This window comes from Notechis scutatus, chromosome 2 (genome assembly GCF_049901735.1).
Source record: "Notechis scutatus isolate UNSWTSFEM ecotype Mainland chromosome 2, rNotScu1.2, whole genome shotgun sequence".
NCBI lineage: Eukaryota > Metazoa > Chordata > Lepidosauria > Squamata > Elapidae > Notechis > Notechis scutatus.
The window spans coordinates 83,763,991-83,783,856 of NC_142010.1; the positions used below are offsets into that span (position 1 = coordinate 83,763,991).

A 19,866-nucleotide genomic window follows, 5' to 3' on the forward strand; every position below is an offset into this window, starting at 1 on the left:
AACATTTCACAATAAAAGTGATGAATCTGAAGTTTTCTTCCTTTTTTTAAAGGCAAGAGAAAAAGAATCAATAATGGGTGTTCTGGTAAGCTGTCGAAGATCTCTAAATTACGATATAGGAATGAAGAATTATTTAGAACCTCTGTCATACAATGCAGTAGAAGGAGAGAAGTAAAACTAAATAATGATTGAATTCTAGACTGTAAGGCTGGGAAAGCTGAAAAAAAGGAGAGGAGCAAATATCAGATTCTAAAATGTGAGTTTTATAAGAAAGATTTCTTGTTCATTTTGATAAAGGCTATTAGAGTTTCAGATGTACTCAGACTCCTTATGATTTCTCTTTTAATATTTCTGAAAACGAAAAAATAAGAACTAATTTCAAGGCTACAATTATTTCAAGTTGATGCTATGTACAACATGTGCTTCAAAATCTTCTTTGGAAGATAGTCACTTATTACTTTCTGATATGCTTATACAAATTCAAAGTTAAAAACATAATATTAAATACAAACAGAGTGTAAATTCATCAACCAAAATATCTTATCTGCATGAAAAAGGTTTTCAAACTTTGGAAGCATTTATTCCAGCACAGCAGTATTTCAATGGCATATCCTTTAAAATACTTGTGCTGAACAACAAATGCTAGAAGATTTTGTAAAGGTAAACGATATATGAATCTGAACTATGGGAAGGAAAAAGGGATATTGAATTAACAAGCCATACAAAGTTAAGTTAATACACATAATGGAGAAATGGGGTTAAATAAATGCAAAACTGTAACATTATGAAATCTGATTGCTAATTTATTAACATTAGAAAAAGCAACAGGATTAGAATGTTGCACACATTCTTCATAAGAAATTTCACAAACCACAAGCTGAAAAGGCGAAGCAACTAAAAAAATAACATTCAAGATTATAAACCAATTTACCTGAATGATATGTGATATATTTTAACAGCTCGCCAACTGAAAGTTGGCATGCATATTTTTCTTAAAACAATATTATTAAGCTCATGTTCTTTGATTTTTACAAAGTAACCATTTATACTTGTTGGAAGGAAAAGGGATTTTGTCCCTTGTTTTTCTACTCTATAAGCAATCAAGAATAAATAACTATTCATTCTTTGCAACACCTTCACCTGTCCCTGTGGGAATACAAAGTTTCAAGTTTAAAATACAAATAATCTGAAGGAAGTTCTCACTATGTTATACTTTATTTCTTATCATTTATATATTTGTATCCCGCCTTTATTATTTTTACAAATAACTCAAGATGGCAAACATATGCAACATACTTTCATCCTCCTATTTTCCTCACAACATTGTGAGAGGGGATGGGATGAGTGAGAGTGACCGGCTCAGAGTCATCTACCTGGCTTGCAAAACTAAGGCAGAACTAGAACTCACAGTCTCCTGGTTTCAAGCTTGTTATCTTAAGCATTAGACCAAACTGGCTATTACTCAAGAATCTTTGATATACACCCAGATGGTCTTTGTACAGTACTCATTATATACTATTGTGTCGGAATAGCAAAAAGACTGCATATATTGGTCTGGTCACTGCATCATTAAATATGATTTCAAGATGTGGATGGAGTACATTATGTTTTTGCTACTTATACAAAGATGGAAAGAAAATGAATCATAGTCCCTAAATTCATGTGTATAATAAATTGGAGCTGATTTTGTTTCCATGAAAGTAACACAGCTGAATTTCATAAATAATGCCAAATTTTATGTACACGAATATAGCATTTCAGATATGCCAAGTGCAAATACGTTCGGAAATAAATTTATTGTGTCTTATCGGAATTCCTTTGTTTTAGCAGGATTGCTTCCATAATGGTCATGGTTAAGCTTTTGAAGATACTTGTCTTAATCTGTGGGAATTGGGCATTTCTCAACTTCAATACAGGCCATTCTTGGCACTTCTCATTTAGTCATTTTTTTCCCACTCCTAAGCAATAAGCAGGCTTATTTTTCAAAGAAATTATAAGCTATTTAATTTCTCTAAAGTTCTGGTATGTGTGTATGTGTTAGATATCCATTAACAGATAGTTGTAAATGTGTGGTCTGTATTTTTTAAAATCTTCAACCAACACTTAGAATAAATCAACTGTCAATAAAAACATTTTATCTGCGCCTAAATTGGGTAAATTTCAAGGACTTTATATGCAAATCATAGTGATTTTATTTATTTTAATTTTGATTTTATTAATGTGTGGGTTCCAATTGTCATCATAAGCCTGTGTTATCTTAAATTTGGAATTAGTTAGAACAACGTATTGCAGGGTTAATAAAATGCATGCTGTTGTTGAAGTGCATGCATTAATGATGATGCAGAATGTTAAAAGTTGCATAATTTTGTTTTAAGTCTTAGTTGCATTAATCTCTGCACTTACCCCAAACTCCTCCACCTCTTCTTCCTGTAACCAAGAGCCATATACAATGAAGCATGTATTTAAAAAAAGAAAGCAAAGGGGGGAAAATCACAGTTGAGAGTCAGAAAGGAAAAAGATGTAGACAGGAAAAATAAATGAAAATTTTGATCACATAAAAACACTTTTCAAACAAGTAAAACCATTTTTTACAATGGAATACAGAGACAAAACTTGTTAGAATACATGGTGAACACAGAACACACAAAAAACAAAAGATCTGGGCTTCAAGGACCATGTTTGAGGAACAGGACAACAGGCAGAGGAGCTTCCAGCTAAATGTGGGTATAGTTTTCTAGAAATAGTCCCTTTTTCATCTATTTTCATATGGAGGTTCAAAGGTAATGAACACTTTCTGTTTAACATAATTTTAAACACAACAGTACTATTTTTAAAATATATTGAGTTACAAATTTATCAATTTAAAAATGATTTAATTTAGACATGCTAAGTTATGTTCTAGTTTGTGCAAGATAGACTCCTAATCTAAAATATTATCCACTGTAATATATCAAACATAAAAAAGATTTACTAGCTATATAAGCATTTCAGACCTCAATGGAAGTATTGAAAATTAACAGAACATGTTTGCTTTCCATTCACATTTACATAACAATGAAATTAAACGAAAGATAAACATGGAAATACAAACATGCAATTATTTACATTCCACGTTTTTCTATTTCCAATGCCATACCTTTGTCTGAACATCACAGCAGGATCCATATTAGCAGAAGTCATTCTGACCACCTGGCGTATTTCTTTCGCAATCATTCTCAGTTTCTCAAAATTTACCAAACCATCCACCTTTGAATCATTTCCTGTACAAATAAAATATGTGGGGGAAATGTTTAAGATTTTTGAACATACTTCTAAGGCTGTCAAGTTATTTCTTTTATGTATCACAACACATTATTATTACATGTTAATATTCTTGAACGCAAGCAAGAAGTCGCAATAAGCTTTAAGGGAGAGGTGCCAATCTCCCAAAATATCCACACCCATTCTTTTAAACATCAGCAGTTGTCAGCAAAAAGAACATGTAACAATAGATCTGAACCGCCTTTGAATTTTCAACAATAAAAGGAACTGATAGCAAGGGAGTTATCTTAATTTCCACTGCTACTTGTAGTTTGGGAAAGGGATGTTTATTTTTCCCAGAATTTTCAACTTTTTCAGTCTGAGAATCGATTCTTAAATACAGATCCCAATCCAAGAAACATTTTTTAATTACACATACTTCATTCCTCAAAACATCTGGAAGCCAGGCAGAATACAAGTTTAATAAATAATAGTAAAACGTCCCAAGGCATTGGGAAGGACTCAATAGGTGTACCAAAATGACAAATCTAGTCTAAACAACTGCTTGATTATGAGACTAAGTATAATATATTCCATAAGTAAAGTAGGCCTCTATTCATAGCGGAAAGGTGAAATTCAATTTTGGTGGACTACAGAACTTTAAAATAAAAATAACTGAATGCATTATATTTTTAATGTGTGTGTCCAGACTTGCCTTCATGTAGAAATGTAATATCTTTCTTGACCACTGGGAATAATGGAATAATTGGAGGCTGCATACTCTGACTGCTAAGGATATTGCGATACTTTGCCATGTTCCTAGATGGATCAAAAAGATCCTGAAGATCTCTAAGGTGTTTTTCATATTTGCTTGGTAACTTTTCCCATGTACCTCTGAGTCGAGCCACTGGTGCCAGATTAAGACCACTGCAAGAAATAATTTAATAGTTAGTATTGTACTGATGTGCTTTATCAAAAACATATACTTTTAAAAGAGCAAAATTTTAACAAGAGCTTTTAATATGTGCTGTAACTACTTTCTGTTGGAGAGCCAGCAACTCCTACCTGCAAATGTTAGGGAAGAAAGAATTTCCTACAAAACACTGTACAGAAATCCCTCTGAGCGTTGAGAAAATTATTTCTTGCACATTAGCATCTTACTTAGATGAGATTTTGCAATCAGGAATGACTGATGTAACAAAACCATTCTCTTTTCTCCTTACATCTATGTAGTGGAAGATAGATTTCCACCTCAAACTGTGGTTAATATTACACTGAAGGTGATAAATAATATAGTTATACTGTATTAAGTAAAAACTCTGGATAGCCTTAACTGAGATAATAAAAAAAAACTCTTGCCAAAGCATTGCTATTATTTTATGGCTTTGAATCAGTTTGAACTCTTGGCAACTGCCTTCTTCTTATTAGTGAAAATGACTGATCAAGGACACATAGCTGGCTTTGTGCCTAAGACAGAGCTAGAATTTACAGTCTCCCAATTTCTAGCCTGATGCCTTAACCACTACACTAACCTAACAATGTATTACTTTATGATTAAAAATAGTGACAGAACTGTGGCTTGTAATCTCTGGAATACTTAATCATATTAAAACATTGGCAATATTTAGCTATAAATAATTTCAACCCAAATGAAAAATAGTAGATCTAATTGTTAATATTTTTGAATATAAAGATTCTTTTGAGTCAAGCTCGAATTTTTAGGATTACATGGACATGTCCATTTTCTTGGCAACAATGTGGAAGTTGTTGTGGGATTTCCCCTCCACCCCTCCCCCAGTTTCCAGGTCTAGCCCAAGGTCTACAGAAACTCCTTGATTGCCATGGCAACTGGGAATTTCTATTGCTAATTGATGCAATTGTAAAGTACATGACTGCATCATTTAGCGATAGAAATCCCACCATTCCCGGTTGCTGTCATAACCCTAGGACAGGAGTTGGCAGCTTTAAACACTTAAAGAGCCACAAAGGTCCTAACTGGAACCCCCCGTTCAATTCTGGAGTCAACTGGAAGTCCAGTCCCCCCACCTCCGCAGAGTCTTCTCCAAGCACAGCGTCCTTTTTCCTCTACCTGTCCTAACCAAAAGCCCTATCAATTGTAGAGCCGACTGGCAACAGGGAGCTGCAGCAGAGGGATGAAAGAGCCACATGCAACTCCACAGCCATGGGTTGCTGACCCCTGCCCTAGGAGCACACTGGTCATTAAACAAGAAAAAGGGAAATCCATGCAAGGAACATTGGGGAGAGAGCAGGATGTGTAGGTGCGTAGGTGGACACTAAGGAGCGTGAGCACTATGGAGCACAATCAGGCCAACAGGAGCTACGGGAAGGCATTAATTTTCAAGATCAGCCAACCTCCTGAAGTAAAACTCAAACAAAAACTGTTAGAGGCTTTCAAATTGATTTCTACTCCATACATCTAAGTATCCACAACTAATTTTTTAAAAAATCTAAATCAAAAATTTAATTAATTTCACTAATCATAAATACATATTTAGGTATCACGTTCAACTTAAATTTGCAAATAACTTTTCAATTTGTTGGATTAAAGTCTATGATCTTCAAATCCACTTATATTCTACTTCAGTTTCCTACTACTCTATTATTTTTTAAAAGAAAATAACCAACCTAATAACAGCAAACATAGAGTTGAAATTTTTGCATTCTCTGCAGTGGAGAGCAATTTTTATGAAATGTTTTACAATCTTCATCCTTTTCAGCTGATTTGTTTCAGAGAGAATTTCCGTAGCAACCCAAAACGTTTCTTGATTAATAACATCCTCAAATTGTTTCAGGTTAGTATTTCCTGTTTTAGAATCCAGCTTATATAATTCATCAATATACTCGGTAGGCTCAATGTTTCGAAACAATTCAAAGTCTCTCATTGAAAGCTGAGTAGCCACTTCAATAGTACTCAGCTGTAAAAGTGAGATTTGGCTCTCTCTTAGCAATTCTTGAGCATCTTCATCTGAGCAGAGAGTCTCCGTTTCCATATTATTTTTCAAATAATACCTAAAAATACAGTGAGAAGCATATATGATTTAATAGCATTAATAACTTTGCAGAATTCTAGTCCAATTTAATAAACTAAATAACACGGAAGAAACTGCCTCTGTCAAAGACAAAATATTTCACCCTGCTGCCCTCAATATCCTTTTAAAATTACTGTGGTTAGATGCAGATTTGTAGAATGAAGGTAAGAATAGGAGAAAAGTTCATTAATACAAATGGAGAGATTGGGTATTTTTGCCCATTACTCTTCATTACCAATCACAAGGCTTTTATATAAATTACTCGTATAAAGTATGCTTGCCCTTCCACAAAAACATCATTAAATGTCCACACTATTTTCCCATGGCTACATTTATTCTCTGGGAGTTACTTTTAAAGCAGATTTTTCATTTTCCCAGAAACCATGTTCCTTTTTGGAATGCATTAGTGTACAATCTTAGGGTTAGAACTAGGTTAAGTCAATATTTTATCTCTGATACAGTATTTCTCAGCTATTATTTTGTTGTTGTGATTTTTATACTTCATGTTGTGAGCTATCTATATTTTAATTATAAAATACCTGTTGATGTAACACTTAATTTTTACTTTGGTTTACTTAACATAAACTGGCAAGTATGTATCAAATCAAGGCAATAAAATCTGTTTACGGTAAGAAATGCGGACTCTTTTTAGTATTTTCTTCTCTATCTCAATTGCAAAATAAAATATTTACCTCCCATTGAGCTGAATTCGGTCTGCTAACTTTGAGAACTGGTCGGGAAGCCTTCTCTGTTTGATGACTCCTTCAGTGCTCACAGAAACTTCACACAGAGAATAGGTCTCTGGGGTTCCTGTCAAATTGAATTCATGTACCGCGTGGCTTACAACTTCTTTTGCTGTAGTGTCTTTGCTGATGATAATGTAACAACTCTGTTGATCAGCTTTGAAGACTCTTATAACCTGATCAGGAATATCTGAGATTAAAACAGAAGAGTTAACATGTTGACATACTTCCATGGATAATATATTATTTCTATTTTTAATTATACATATTTATTTTTTAATCTTTATAGAAAACTGACTTGCAATAAAATATTTTACATAAACTTGTATTTATTATTTTGTTCTTTGATAAAGAAAGTGGACCTTGCCCTGTACATCATTTCTCTGAGATCTAAACCCCTTTTAAAAAGCCTTTTAAAAGCCTGTAACTATTTTGGATGTTTGACTCCTCCTAATGGCTATCAACTAGGTTACTGTTTATCTGATACTTTGCTTTGTAGTATTACCAGGGAAAGAACTATAATTGTTAACCTGACGTGGATTATGAGAAGAAATAAGTGTCTCATAAATCAATAAAGCTTACTAAACTTCAAGTATAGTGTATTGATTGCTTTTTCCTTATGGATAATTCATTCTTTGTTAAACAGCTTTTCTACATGATATACCTTCTGGTTTGGAAAAGTCAACAGAGAGAGGGCAAGGGCATATAATTTAAATGGACTGACATTTATTTTCTTCTAATGTTTCTACTCTGAACACACATGAATATACAAACTTCCTGCAAAAGACTGAATTTATAAAATAACCTTTACAGACTGATATACAATAGCCAAGCACAATTCTATCTTAGAATCTAATTCAGATATGCAGAGAAAATGTAAGGATGAAATCTTTCTCACTGTATTCCAGTTGCAGATTTAGAAGAGAGAATCATATTCATAATCTCTATTCATATAAAAACAATTTCCCTACATACAGAAAAACATTTAGAAGGCTTATCTAAATGTTTGTTTTCCTGACATGGTAGCTTTAAAAAAATACATGGAGCATCACTGAAATCTACTATCTGAAATAGTGTGATCAATGAAGACTTGAGATGAGGTGGGCGACAAACAATTTTAATAAATAAAAAATCAATAAATAAATAAATGCTACTATTAAAATATTCACATTTTTTAAAAAATACCCAATGGGATGTTGGGATACTTACAGTAAAAGCCAACTGCTGCAGAATGAAAAAGGGGGGAAAGTCAGAATCTAAATGTTATGCCATGAATAAAAATATTTACATAATTTCCTGAAATAAAAATCTAAATGTTCTGTACAAGTCAAACATAAAACACTTGTGTCTGCCTTTGAGTCAATGTTGACTCCTGTCGACTCTGCTGTTTTCTTGTAAATATTTGAGAAGTGGTTTGCCATTGCTTCCCTACAAGGGCTGAGAGAGAGTGACTGGCCCAATGTCACCCAACTGGCTTCATGCACTGGACTAGAACTCCAGTCTCTCGGTGTCTAACCTGTTGGTTTAACCACTATACCAAATTGTTTCTGTTATGCACACAAATGGTGCTGAAGTTGTATTTAAAGATAAAAATGTAAACCAGGAGTGTCAAATTCATGACATCATGGCAGCGTTACATGATGTATCGTGACTTTTTCCCCTTCACTAAACTGGGCATGGGCATGGCCAATGCATGATGCATCCGGCCTGTGAGTTTTGACAGCCTGGTGTAAACAATATACAGAAACACAAGCAGGTCAAATATTTTTTTTATGAAGCTCTCTCTCTCATAATAAACTTGCCAGGAATTAATATGAAAACAGACATAATGAGATTTTTAAAAACCTGGCCTACACTTGGGAATGAGTTTAGATAAGGAGCTCACTAGCTTGCAAATTAATGAATAGTCTCTAGAGTAGAAATCATGAAAGTCATGTGGTTGGTAATAAACAAATAACTATAACTTAAATTGAATGGTTTGTCAGTTTCAGGGAAAGCCTCCCCCCCCCCAATACTGTAATCCATGTTTCTTAATAACTTTTTCCTCTCAGGACCCTCCTTCCTACTTTTAAACTTTATGGAGGACCTCAAACAAACTGTCCCTCCCCAAAGGATTATCTTGGATATTTACTGCATTAAAAATTAAAATTACTATCATTTCTCACAATTATTTTATAGGATTTTAGATTTTTATTTTTATTTTCAACATAGCCTGGCATATAATTTCGATTTCAGAGACCCTGGCAGAGTCTTGGGGAACCCCCAGGGGTCCTAGGACCACACTTTAAGACTATTGTATGGCATGAGCAGAGAACCTGTAGCCTTCTGATATTGGTGAAGCAGAACTTCCAAAATGCCTGATAAGGCACAGTAGATCAGCAGCATCTAAAAGGCCACAGGATCTTCCTTTCCAGTTCAGGCATTTTGTGATTAATGCACTTTCTTTTAAGAAAACATTTTACGTAATTTACTCTGTTATGGGAATTAGCAGACACCTAATTCTCAGTATTTCATATTCTCCAGATTCTACAAATTTTATTATAGAGTGTACCAAAAGTCAGGTCCCACAGCCAATTTATTATGTAAATTACATTAAATGTCCAATTTAGTTGCCATTTTCTTCTAAGCATTTTTATTTTTTTCAATGCATAACCTTTTTAACATTCCTAAGTACATTTTTCTCTGAAAAAAGTATTAATAAACACATTGTATTGTATCTGGCCTATTGGATCTGGCTTTTAGTACAAGCTGTGAATTAAAGACTTTAGTAATTATATAAGTATGATTAACTTTTCCTATAAATGCATACATTTAAACAAATTCTGTTTAAATATTGGTGCATTTTACTCTTGTCCATACTTAACTACAGAGTATTGATGTTACCTAAACATGTTAGAAAAAATGATACTGTAAAGCTACGGTTTATCCAGATATATGAAACTGCTGGGAGAGTAGCTTAAAGTGAGATTATCAATATGTTAATGTCATCCACAGTGACATCCTAGCCAAGTCAGTGATGCCACTAAAATCCTGAATTGGATATGGCAAACCAAACACAGCTTAAATCCCTTTGGATCAGAGTTGACAGCCATCAATATTTGAGTAGTTTAATAACATCAACTGTGGTAGTTATTCTTGATTGAATCACACTAACCCCCAAATTACTGTGTGAGTTCCAGGTTCTTTGGCTCCTGTTGCCAGTTTCCGAATTGTTGATATTTACCTGGGAGGCCCTTAATGGAGCAATTCCAGGACATGTCATAAAAATACTGTGCCTGAATTGAACCCATTCAATCCATGATCAAGAGAGGAGGGCTTATTGCAGCATCACTCTGCTTGAACATTCTTAACATGTCCCTCGTGTTATCAAATATCCCTCTCTAAGTGTACCCAATCCTGATAATATTTTATAAACAAGTTAAAGCAATTTTGCTCTACTGTGAGTTTGTCCCTTAGAACTAGAGTAGCTGGTTTTAAGGATATCTTAAAGGATAAGGATATCTATGAAGTTTATTAATGGCTTTTAATATTACTTTATGTTATACTTTTACTTTCATTCTTCTATTTTGCAACTGACCTGATTGCACTGTCCAGAGTCCATTAGTTTTAGGTGGGTTATAATCTTGGCAAAGTACGCCATTAATTTATTCACAATACTGATTTACAAAACAACCATTAACAATTAAGGCTTTTTTTTCAATAGAAGATGAACTTTGGACACATATCACAAGAAAGAGAGACTTATTTCACCTGAAGGATTCGAAAAATCCAGCATGCTAGTTGTGGGTTGTAGGAGATCAGGACTGCTGGATGAAAGTGTGCCAGGAATAGGCATAATTGCCAAACTGTGTCTGCACTGTCTTGTTCCCACAATGCTGTCATCTTGTGACTGGCTTACACTGCCATCACTGTAAGAGATTGTTAGAAAGTGTCAACATAGATGATCCAGAAACAAAATTATTTTAATAAAGACATGTGATGGAGGAACTCGAAAAGTATTTAGAAGTGCTAAAAGTCTGGAAATTAGAGACACAGAGGGAAATATTACTTGTACATAAACATTCATGTTATTAACATAAATGAAGAAATAGATTATTTATGGAACTCTGGATTAAATAGGAACATTTATTCTACTTGGCCTTCTTAGAATTGGTATAAAAGACAAGACTATGATACAGGTGATTCTTGTTTAACAATTACGCATTCAGCAACCATTTAACTGTGCAATGAACAAGGGTAATTATAAGTCCTAGAAGTTCTAGCCAGAGCAGGACCCCATGTGACTGTGATCGGCGCCTTCAGCATTTGATCCAGATTTCCAACCGCTGCAGTGCCCCATGGGCATGTGACCACAGTTTGTGGCCTTCTCTATAAGTCAGTGGAGAAGCTGGCAGGAAGCTGGATCATTTGAGTTCCTCATTAATGACCCACATGTTTCTTGCTTAACTAGGGACTGCCAGAGCTGCTGTTGCTAAGCGACACGGTGATGTGACCTTGTGCTTTATGACCACGGTGCTTAGCAACAGAAAATTTATCCCAAATACCATCATTACCTGTAACCTAAAAGAGAGCAAATTCCTTTTGTACAACACTGAATTGATAAACCTTCCCATGAATGCCAGTAAGATAACTTTTAATTCTGTTTCTAAATCTAGACATTATGTTCTTGCCTATGCATTGATATTAACCTATTTGGAATACTGAAGATGGGTTCTTTGGTGTAAAATTTCTATATTTTATTGGCACTACAGCTGAAGAATTTGATTAGCAGGGATTTCCTTTAAAAATCTCATGAACTAAATAAAAGATTGTACAAAGTTGAATCAACTGTAGTACTCATTTTAACACACCTCAAAACATTTTCAGTTGCCTTGAAAAAAAGGTGTAATATTTTATCATACCTGAATAGTTTTGGAGGCAAGATACTGAATCGTGTTTTGTCTAAAATTTTCTTGATTCTGTTTCTTCCTCCAGACACAGTGTTTGCTTTCATTTTCTTGTTTGCTTTCTCACGTGGAAACATTTGTTCCACATCTCCGGGAATATCTGGGATGGAGTAACGATTATTTTTCTTTTCTGCTATTTTGGGAATATGTGGAACTCCATTTTTCTCCTGTCCTATCCTGCTAAGTAGTTCTTTGAATACTGTAAAAATGTAGAAAATATATTCTTTCATTAGAACATAGTGCTTGTTTAAAAATGTATTTAATAGCAAAGGTATTTAAAATTCACAGTAAGTCAAAGAAAACAGTAGTAAAACTTATCAAATTCACTCTATAGAAATGTTGCTGTACATTAGTGCCAATTTGATGATGTGCAACATGACAGTTTTATTCAAGTTTTCCAGCTGATGACCACCCATTTATTTTTAAATAATTAAGCATCCACCTGTCCCAGAAGTTATGGCTAATGATGTTATATTAAACTAGACTAAATTAACTTTAAAAAAAATAAGATGTTATTTTAATAATGGTAACTTCATAGCATACATAACCATGAGAGAATTCACAATGTTGAAGAGAGAGGCTGAAGGAGTGAAATAGGTGTCTTAAATCTCATACCTTAAACTCCTTCTCACAATGCTTTAGCTGTGCCCATTCTAAAAGTGCTCTAGGGGTCCCCAACCCCCAGTCTGCAGCCCTCTGCTAGGCCAAAGCCAGCTTGGAACTGGGCCGCAGAAATGGTGGACAAGCATGTGCAAGGCTTTATTTGTGAAAGTGTTATTTACATGTGTGAAACAATCCCTTCTTCCACCCTCCTGCTGCTGTTGCTGCCACCTCTGCCAGTTCACCGAGTCAGAAAGGTTGGAGACCCCTGCTCTAGATAATAATGAAGGAATACTGAAGTGCATACACTACACATCTCTGATGGAGTACATAAAGGAAAAGATATCTCTGAAAATATCTGGAACTAACTCTGAAAGTTAATCATGCTCAACTTGCTGTATGCCAGTCCAGCTTAAAAAAAGTGTGGTCCTTATCATAGGAAGCTTGTGAATTAGGCTATTTACACCTTGCAGTCTTAACTGCTATGACATTTACCTGTTGTATTAGATTAGAACATTCCCCACATTTATTTTATAATTTAAAAATGCAGAATTTTTTTTAAAATAACTGCAGTTAGGATCTTGGTCAACATCTCTACAAGATACTCACCAAAAATATTTGTTTTTACAGTGATGGAAAGATGAGTATTGTTTCTCAAGATTTCAGTAGCTTTTGAAAATGTAATGTTTTCAAAGTTTTGCCCATTTACTTCCATTACCTATAAAATGATACAAACAAGTTAAGACTGTAAGACACCAGGCTTCTCAAATACTTTAGTACCTGATAACTTTATTATTGGCTCAGACTGAATTTGAAATTTGATTACACAAAATCACATTTTATTCATCTTAAACATCATCAGATTCAGTTCTTTCTTTTTTTTTCTCAGTACATAAGAAAGAGATTTAATGCTTTTATCCAATCATAGTTTGGCTTCACCGAGAAATGAAAGCCACAGTTTAACAATGTTTTCTAATTATGATTGGAATGAAAATGTTGCTCTCTTTGTTTTTTGTTTTTGTTTTGGCAGGGGCATTTGAAATCAATAGAAAATTTCTTGGTCAGTATATTCAGCTGAATGTGTATGCCTATCTGTGTGTCACTTAACAAAATAGATTAAAAAATATAACTGTTAAAATTTAACCTCACCTGATCACCACGTTTAAGCCCAGTTTCTGCTGCTTTGCTTCCTGATTCTACTGACTCTACAAAAATACCAAAACCTTTTTCGCTTCCTCCAAGAAGACTGAAGAAAAGTGGTGAATCTCTAGAAGGCTTTTGCAAGGTGACTTGTCTCCACTTTGCTTTTGCGGCACATGCAATGTTTAATAACCTGAGATGTCCTTTCATTTTCTGTAAATGGTCAGACAAGCAAACATGTACGTTCAACATGAAATCCTAATTATGAAGGAGGAGCTTCTATAACCATTAATACTGAACCGTAACTGAATTTCTCTGATTGGAGATTTGTGAATTAATAAATAGGAGTTTTAAATTTGCAGTTTCAAAATCTTCTCGATCAGGAATGTCAAACCAGGCAGCCTGTGGGCTGGATGCATCATACACAGGCCACACTCATCCCAGTTCTGTGAATGGGAAAAACGTCACAAAATGTCATGTGACAGCAACATGATGCTACGAGTTTGAAACACATGTTCTAGATTTTTGACAGGAATCTTGTGCACCATGGGTATCAATCATGATTAGGCACATCTCTTATTATTCCTGTCAGTTTCTAAGAGTAACACAATGGAACCCTTAGAAGGAATTTTGATACTAAGTAGGTGGGGGAGAGAGTGCAAACTTAAATTGCTTCAGTTAGGAACCAGTTTTCATTGGTATTTGTCACCCATATTTATGGATAAATATCTACCTTATTACATGAATTAAAAACAGCTATTCCAAAGTCTGCATCTCTTTGGGATTGGAGGCCCATAAACAGTGTTGAATACAAATAGAACACTGAGCCCTGGTAGCTGCATTACATAATTTCAGCCCCACAGTTCTTGTGGACTGATCTCAAGATATTAAGTGGGAACTGCTGCTTAGTTGGCTCATAATAGTTTAGAAAAATGATGGGTAAAGACTCCCAATCCCCTTGGAATATCAAGAACAAAGGCCTGTGAGTTTGGAATTAAGCTACTCTATACAGATTGAAAGACTGGAGAGATCTTTCAACACCCAAAGTTAACAAATGAGCAAATGACCAGTTGAAGAACCATTGAGAAGAGTGGAGCCCTGCCCAACCATCCTGAGGTACTCATGGATTACAAGACCCCACCAAAAACCTGTCAGCTCCCCCCAAAAAAAAATGGAATGGAGCTTTGTATATGCAAAAAATACCACATTGTGAATCGGAGATCGCAGTGAAGAACTGTCAAATTACACAATGTAATAATATTCAGATTGCACAAAACTATCCTCCTGATGACCTTGATTCTGGGTTATTTGCCAAAACTGTGACATGTGAAAGAAAAGTCCAACAGGGCTTAAATATATATACTCTCCTGAATGGCATTTAAAACACAAATATGAATGGCTAAAATGTTTTGAACAGTTTTTTTTTATTTTTAAAGAGGTCTTAAAAGATATAGATACAAAATATATAATGTATAATAGTTTATATTGGGTCCTACCGCATTTTCCAAATGTTTTTCAAATTCTTCCAAAAATCTTGTCATGGCTGGATCTCCTTCAAAATCATTAAAATGGTTATTCACCCATAGCAGTACAACTCGAGTAACCTAAGAACAAATACAAGTTGACATTTCAATACAATTCTACTGCTATATCTAGATAAAACAATGCTTAAACAGTTTACCCTTTCATTTTATGAGTTTATCAAAGTTTTAAATTATGAATTTAAAGAGGAGAAAAATCATTAATAAAATACAATACAGTAACCCCTAGAGACCCAAGGATCTATGTAGTCTCAAAAGGATTTGAGAGCAGCCTTGAGATAATTTAAAATTTATAATTTATGACACTCAGAGCAAAGATTAAATACATGAATTAAATATAATAATTTTAAATAAATATTATTTCAAATTGAAAATTCTGTAGGTTTATGGATTTTTTCTTACAACTTTCAGACATTTTAAATACCCAAAATTTCCAAATGCTGTTAGAATAGAATAGAATACTTTTATTGGCCAAGTGTGATTGGACACACAAGGAATTTGTCTTGGTGTAAATACTCTCAGTATACATAAAGAAAAGATACATTCGTTAAGAATCAAGAATCATAACGTACAACATTTAATGCTCTTACGCTGATAATGAGTTCAAAGGCCTCAATTTAGCACACATTACAACCCAATTACGTCTATACTGGCCATTTCCCAGTTACTTTATCAATCAATAGCAAGAAATACCCAGTCACATAAAATGTTACTCCAGGTTTTGAACTGCAGTAACTTTGTATACAGAATCAACATTGTTTATGTCTTCACACTTTGTTAAGTACGCCAACTAGTACGTTTAAAAAAATACTTTATATACATATAGTGTCCATCTGAATTAAATGAGGGATCATGAACTACTTTCTTTTCTGTCCAGGAATGGCATAGCCTATTACAAAGGTCAGAAGGAAATCCCACCAATCTTTATTATTCATTGATTGTTTTTTTGACAATATAAAACATGTCCACTTTGAATTTACACTTTTTTTTAAAACAACTGCAACCCTCCTTTGGCAAAAGCTAATTAGACTGAAGTATGTTTATTTAAATTAAGAACAACTAGAATAAGCTTAATTTGGGATGCTACTTTTTGATAGTATAACATGAATAGTTGCATAGAATTTGTTCCTGTTATAATCTCTCAATATATTTCAGAAAAGATCAAACACATCCAATAAGGTGCAGCAAAAAATTCAACTAGTTTTCATCAATAGAAGTAACATTTCAAACATATGACAATTAGAAAAATAATGTCTAATTTAGGAACCAACCTTGTCCCTGAGACTGTCAACCTGAAACCATTCTAAAAGTTTGTCTCCAACTTCCAAAGGGCTTGACAAAAATGTTCTGAATGTTAATAAAAAGTCTTCAATGTAAGTTGGATCCACAATAGAGTGCTCTTCTATTAAATGCATGATGAGGCGTTCAGGTGTAGCCTTAAAACAAAGAGACTGCAGTGAACCTCCTGACAACTTAATTCTGTAGTATTAACAACCATGATACAATTCAGAGATAATGACACATAAATTCAATTCCTAAATGTCATTCATAAACTTTTATGCTAAAACAACATTTGCCCACCTATCCTTCAAATTCTTCATATTAAAATCCTTCCTTATAAATATTTTATTATTTCATGATAAACTCTGCCATTATTTTCTCACCCATGCACTTAAATGCGGTAACTACCTGTCCAATTTCTGATGCATCACTAATGCATTTCTAACCTAGCTACAATTATTTTTTAACAGCTGGGCATGAGAAGCAAGATGTGGCAGTTTCTTAACCCCACACTCATTGTAAGAAGAGATATAGATATGATCATCTAAATTGAGAGTTTGGAGATGTTAGAACAGAAAACCTGTATTAGCTTCCTTTTTTGGAAAAGAAATATATTTACTGTTATTTGTCAGTTGCCCAGGTAACAACAGGGATATCTTATTTAACATCAACAAGATACTAGAATCTTAGCCAAAAACCAGGTCAATATAAGCTATAATAACTCATTTTATTCATAAATCTTAGTAATAAATACTACAAATAAACATTTATTTGTACAAATGTTCTATTTATTTATTTGGCATTATAATTCATACCGTTTCTACACATTCAAATACAAAATTCCTTTTATGGTATCTATGAATCAAAGAATTCCTTTGTCAGGCTGGTATAGGCAACCCCAAAATTGCTTGTCCTTGGAGACTTCAATTTATTACCCTGCCATGTTGAGTTACAGTCATCTCAGGAATTTATGGCCTCTATGGTAATCATGGATTGTCCCAAACAATAGAAGGCTGAATGCATTACTGGGGGTCACACATTGCATTTGCTTTTCGTCTCAGGGCAATTGCAATGTGATCTGGTTTTGAAGATATTACCATTAGTCTACTGATCATTTTTCGGCTGCTTTTGATAGAATCAACTATAGTATCCTTTTGGACTGGCTGTGGAGTTTGAAATTGAGGAACACCATTTTACAGGGGTTTTCCTCTTTGGCAGCCAGGTTCAGTCACTGTTGATAGAGAGGAAGTGACTGAGCCCAGAGACTCTCACTTATGGAGTGCAACACATCTCAATACTCTTGCCTCTTTTTTTACATGAAACTGTCAGGTGATCCAGAGTTAGATATGTTTTAAATAAAGAAGTAAATCACCTATTGGCTTATTTTAGACCTTGATTCTGAACCAAGGAGATGATGCTATTGGAGTCCTGTCCCAGTGTCTGGAAGCTATGTGAGTCTTGAAGCAAACAGATTAAGACTCAATCCTGACAAGACTATGTGGCTGTGGATATCTGAGTCCCCTTACATATGAGAATTTTTCATCTTTGCTCTTGGATGGGATTGCATCTCCCAATTCAAGACTGCTGTGTGATCTGGGGATCATCCTGGACCTGCATCTCAAATGACAGTAGTGGCCAAAGGGCTTTTGCACACCTAATTTCACCAGTTGAACTCTTTTCTGGAATGGAGATCCTTCAAATTGTCACCATAGTCACCTCATGAATGGACTATTGTAATGCACTTTCTATGGGACTGCTCTTGAAAACTTCTAGGAAGTTCAAGCTGGTCCAGAATGGAGTACAGGTGGGCATACCTCAGTATGCCTGTGTGACCCCACTGCTCCATGAAGGTGCACTGGTTAACTGTAAGCTTCTGCATACAATTCAAGGTATTGGTTATCCCCTATAAAGCCTTTCATGACATAGGGCCAGATGGTTTGTCTGATATAAATTGCCTGGCCCTGATATAATCCGCTCACATGTGCAACAGCACAATGTGCTATGCAGCTTACTGCCGCAAGTGGCGGCACCGGTGTGACAAGCCACACGATGTCTAGCCGCAAGTGGCAGCACTGGTGCAACGAGCCTTGCTACATTCTGCCGCGAGCTATGAAGAACTCAGGCAGTAGTGTAACAGGTTTCAGAGCATGGGAGGCGTGGCTGTTGTGGTCCTAAGGTAAGCAGGTAAGACATCCCCTGAATATAAGACCTGGTGCTTATTTTGGGACAGAAAAGAAAATGAGACAGGGTCTTATTTTCAGGAAAACACAGTATCTGATAAACCACCTATCTCCTGCAAACTGGTGAGATTGGAGCACAGTGGATCAGGGGTTCCATTGATCAAGCAATGTTGTGCCTTGTCTGTTATGTACCTGCCTCTAGAATAATATCCTCCAGGAAATTTGGATAGCTTCCACTCTAATGATGTTCAGGAAGCTATTAAAGACTATTACACAGGTGGATAGATGGAGCCCGCATTATGTGATTTTTGGTGTTGTTGTCTTCAGGCCACTTATGTATTTTCTTTCCTGGTATTATTCTTGTTTTTTTAATTGTAAACCAAAAGTTATTAAAAGTTTGGCAGCCTTTAAGTAATTTACATAAATAAAAAAGATACAGTAATCTAGTTATTTGACTTATTTAATAATCCTTTATGATAAGAAACAAGATTTATCTTGAAAACCAATCTTATGATATTCACAAAAGCTGGAGATTAATGAATTATTAGTAAGATATCATTTTTTGATTACCTTAATGACAATGTGTCCTTTTCTGGTTCCACTGCGGTCTAATTCTCTATGCTCCTTCACCATAACAATTTCTCCTTCTTCCTCCACTTTATGTGTATTTTTTTCAACATGGTTCAAAATACGCCAGTAGTCCTGCTGGGCTATGCATACAAACTGTTCCAAAACAAAAAGGACATTTAAAAAACAGCAATATTATGTAAAAAAAAAATTATTGCCAAAAATTCTTTTAATCTCTCTCTATATATAAAAGCAAAATACCACTCCCGCATCACAAAATCTCCAGAACTGTAAAGCCTACAAACTTGAAATTTGGCACATATGTTCCTCTTGGCTTCTAGGTGCTCACTAAGAAAGGATTTTTCAAAATGACTAACAGAGCATTAGTATTTCCTATATTATTATTAACACGCTCTGATGCTAAGGAGTTCTACTCCCCATCCCCACCAGAAAAGAAATATGTTCCAAATGAACAACACAAGCAGAAGAGAGGAGTTTCAGTTTCAGTTTTAGTTTCACAGCAGAAACCAGCTTTAGTACAGAACAGCTGAGCTAAGCCATGCCCAGGCTCCTTGTTG

The 19,866-nt window shown here is 34.7% G+C and overlaps 1 protein-coding gene across 16 annotated transcripts in view; it reads right to left on the reverse strand.

The window, feature by feature from the left end:
- RAPGEF6 (Rap guanine nucleotide exchange factor 6) overlaps positions 1-19,866 on the reverse strand; it is a 157,890-nt gene that overhangs the window by 25,932 nt on the left and 112,092 nt on the right. For 9 of the 16 annotated variants that reach the window (XM_087955324.1, XM_026687401.2, XM_087955327.1 and 6 more), the window contains 13 exons: positions 19,292-19,444; positions 16,532-16,696; positions 15,216-15,323; positions 13,729-13,932; positions 13,189-13,297; positions 11,935-12,178; positions 10,784-10,941; positions 8,243-8,257; positions 6,983-7,223; positions 5,887-6,270; positions 3,956-4,167; positions 3,137-3,260; positions 2,404-2,427 (listed from right to left, as the gene is read on the reverse strand). In XM_087955324.1, coding sequence (XP_087811450.1) covers positions 2,404-2,427; positions 3,137-3,260; positions 3,956-4,167; positions 5,887-6,270; positions 6,983-7,223; positions 8,243-8,257; positions 10,784-10,941; positions 11,935-12,178; positions 13,189-13,297; positions 13,729-13,932; positions 15,216-15,323; positions 16,532-16,696; positions 19,292-19,444 — 2,141 coding nt within the window. The remainder of the gene's footprint in view (positions 1-2,403; positions 2,428-3,136; positions 3,261-3,955; positions 4,168-5,886; positions 6,271-6,982; positions 7,224-8,242; positions 8,258-10,783; positions 10,942-11,934; positions 12,179-13,188; positions 13,298-13,728; positions 13,933-15,215; positions 15,324-16,531; positions 16,697-19,291; positions 19,445-19,866) is intronic. The other 7 variants (XM_026687374.2, XM_087955321.1, XM_087955326.1 and 4 more) reach the window with 3 other exon arrangements.